Raw genomic sequence first — 3,584 nt, 5'->3', positions numbered from 1 at the left:
ACTAACATTGTCAAGACAGTTTGAGTAATTGGCATCATTTCAGTGAGAAATATTTTACCACTGTACTAAGCTTGCAGGAAATTTTATTAAATTACTTCTGATAATATTTATTGTTTCTGGGGAAAAAAAATTGAAGCAGTTATTTCTGTTTTAAAAATATTTAAAATTAAAAAAGTGCCAATTTCTGTGCTATATTTCATTAAAGATACGCAGTGCAATATAGCTTAGAAGAAGCTAAGTAGTATGTTAGTGCCCTCTTAATACCTCTATGATTCTGAGTTGCCAAAGAAAAACCCTGTTATACATTTAGAATAGCATCCTTAGAGCTATTGCAACACACAGCAGACACATAGATGAAGAACAGGAAAGGTTGTTTCTTATTTCTCGTGTTATCTGTTCTAAGGCACGTCTGGAAGGGAAGAGAGGTCTGAGGCAGTGTGTCAGGCTTAGCTGTGTCTCAGTTCTCTCCAAAAGTGATTCCTGATGTGCTCCTGGTGTCTGATGCATTGTCAGTGGCGTGGATCAACACTGCACGCTGTGTAGTCAGCTGTTCTTTTGGCCCGTTGGCAAAGTCTTACTGATAAAAACAATGACAGAATGAAAACGGTTATTTTAAATATATGTAATTTCTGCCAGTCACAGATGAAATTTCATAGATTAAAGAAATAGTTTTTATTAGATACAGAACTTTTCCTAACCTGTATGCTAGAAGCCTGTCACAAACTGAAGAGATGCCAGAACTTTTCAAAAAGAACCTAAGTAGTTCTAAAAACAGAAGGTATTAGAAAGTCTAAATATGAACATTGCAAGCACTCTCTTTATATATCTAAAAATAAAAACTGATTTAGAAGAATTTTGTCAAGTACCTACAAGTTAGAAGGAACTGTTATTCAAGGTTGGTTTTTCAAACTTGAAATCTAGACTTGCGTGCACATAAACACCAGGATATCATAATTCATTGTTTCCTAGAATGAAGTTGTAGACCCTAGTGTTTTGTGTGAGGACACAGAACTAGACTTAAATAAATGTGAAGTTGTGATCTGTTTTTTTTCCTTTCCTGCTGTATGTTGCTTCATACTTGAAAACAGCTGAATTACTGTCGCTAAATCCGGAGTGATACAGTGGGAGTACAGTGGGAAATACCATGCTTAAGAATTAGTTTGTCAGTTGAATGGAGCTAAAACAGAAAGGAATGGGCACCCTTAGTGAAGAATTGCCATCAACATTGCCTATAGTTACCTGCATGCATCAGAATAGGCATTTACTCCTGGAAAGTAAAATTAAAAAAGGGCTACATTTGAACAACTGTCGGGAGGCAGGGAGGACAAAAACACAAACACCAAAAAAAAACCTCACAAAAACAAGAGACCACATTGTTTGAGAATTAAACTTGCCAAAGAGGTAGTATTTAAAGACCCATTTGATGCTGACAAAAAAAAACCCTAAGGAAATCTATTCTTTACTTTTGTAAGTAGCTTTTGGAGGTTTTTCTGGAAAAAACAGTGTCTAATAAAAGTAAACAATGGAAATATTCACAGAAAAAATATTTCAAATACAGCTAATCATTTAAACCATGTTAACTAGTATCAAATAATGTATACATTTCAGAAAACAAGGAAACTTTATCATCAAGGGGTTTTTTTTACACTTGTTCGACTTCTGATTTAGTGTTAGCCTATACACAGGAGAAAACTTTCTGTGAACTTCAGTTGTGCTAAACTGAAGAATTACTAACCATTTAAACATCAAAAGACTGTTAATTTTTTTATTATTTAAGTTGCTGTACTATTGTAGAAAAGAAAGTTATTTTTCTATAGCATCCTGTTTATTCCATTAGCCATGTTGTGTGCTGGTTTTATATATTGCTGCTATGTATGTGGCTGACAGATTCAGATGACCCACCGTGTTTCATACTCTCTCAAAAAGTTGTCAAAACCTGCACCTGAGACGCAGGCCTTTTCTGTAGGCAGAGCATGGCTCTAGATTTTGAGTTCCCTGCAGTATCCTCTGTGGTGGTATACCACCTATAAGCACCGGCCATCCTCTGTTGCCGCTATCACAGTGTCATTGCTGTAGCCCTCATAGTCCCATGGTGTACCTAACAAAATTTAGACTGGTGAGTATGTATGACACCCATGACCCTTAAAGGTCCCTTCCAACCCAACACATTCTATGAAAAAGTGGCTGGACGAGTTGTCTACCTGCGTATGTAGGCTACAACTGTATAGATTTCTGCAAAACTTTTGAGCAATATATGATGAGAAGAAGCATATCAGTATCAGCACTTAATGTTAATCTTGCACCAGCTTTCTTCTTATTCCTCTTTATAAGATACCTGGGCTTTTTTTTTTTCATTTTAACAGCAAGTATTCTATCATACATAATGTTCTTCAGCATTCCGGATTCAAAACTTCTGTATTCAACAGCAGTAGCAGCTTTCTTCTGTTTTAACCTGTCTTGTAAGTTGACTGGATTTTCTTATTGTTGGTCTAGGCTATGGAGTTGCTTGTGGAAAAGGCAATTAGCAGCGCTACTGGACCACAGAGTCCTGGGGATGCACTGAGAAGAGTTTTTGAGTGCATATCTTCAGGAATCATCCTTAAAGGCAGGTTGCATTTGATCAAACGTTAAATATGTAGTCTTGGTTGAAGTGAGGTAGAGATGTGCTACTAATTAGCTTAACCATTGTAGGTGGTCCTGGCCTTCTAGACCCTTGTGAAAAAGATCCTTTTGATACACTTGCTGTAATGACAGATCAGCAACGAGAGGATATTACTTCAAGTGCACAGGTAAGGAAATGTATGTGTGAAGTAACTAAATGCGGTGGCTGGTTTTTGGGGTGTTTTTTGCTTTGGTTTTGGTTGTTTCAAATGGATCTATATGGTGGGCATGAATTTTCCTTTCTTATAATATAGTTCAGTCTTTCAAATAATCAGTCTTAAGCTAAGCAATAAAAATGTCGCCACAGAGGATGTATAATAGTGTTCGGTTTTGCACTAAAATTAGCATACTTTCCTGAAAAGTTTGAAGCACCCCCATCTATATATATCCATAAAGTTGCTCACTCTACAGCAGTACGTTATTAGATTTAAAATTATATTGTCACTTAATATTTTATTAATAAATCCGTGTAAGTTTATTTTTTAATATTTATTGTATCCACTTACAATATTGACCATTCATGTTTGCAGCTTAAGAGATTAGTGCCACTACCCCTTCTTTTGATCCTTTTGCTAAGGCCTACTAATGTATAATGGGACATGTGGCAAACCTTGGCTGCTTCAGTGCAAGTCCAGCAGCTAAGACACGTGTACATTATTTTTAAGCTAAGATTATGTACTTTGTGCAGAAGCAGCAAATGTGACATACGCATTTCGTCGTGTTGACTTTGTTGGGGGAAGGAAGAGGTGATAATGAGAGCTCAGGATAATACCATACATTGCTAATGTTCATCATTAATTGTTTGACAAAGTACTCAAAATTGACATTTGCTTCTAACTGAAAAAATACCTTCTTTTTATCCTTTTTCTAGTTTGCACTGAGACTCCTTGCATTCCGTCAAATACACAAAGTTTTAGGAATGG

General features: G+C 36.2%; 1 protein-coding gene across 1 annotated transcript in view; it reads left to right on the top strand.

Annotated features, from left to right (window-relative positions):
• LOC104540803 (zinc finger RNA-binding protein-like) overlaps window positions 1-3,580 on the top strand; it is a gene marked incomplete at both ends in the record, with an annotated part of 26,655 nt that extends 23,075 nt beyond the window's left edge. Inside the window, 3 exon segments of the mRNA XM_010184694.1 lie at window positions 2,494-2,605; window positions 2,692-2,789; window positions 3,533-3,580. Coding sequence (XP_010182996.1) covers window positions 2,494-2,605; window positions 2,692-2,789; window positions 3,533-3,580 — 258 coding nt within the window.
• Between the last annotated feature and the right edge of the window lie 4 nt (window positions 3,581-3,584).

Source organism: Mesitornis unicolor, unplaced genomic scaffold (genome assembly GCF_000695765.1).
Source record: "Mesitornis unicolor isolate BGI_N332 unplaced genomic scaffold, ASM69576v1 scaffold18225, whole genome shotgun sequence".
Lineage (NCBI taxonomy): Eukaryota > Metazoa > Chordata > Aves > Mesitornithiformes > Mesitornithidae > Mesitornis > Mesitornis unicolor.
Note: the sequence above shows the minus strand (reverse complement) of the source record. Positions and strands in the feature narration are given on the sequence as shown.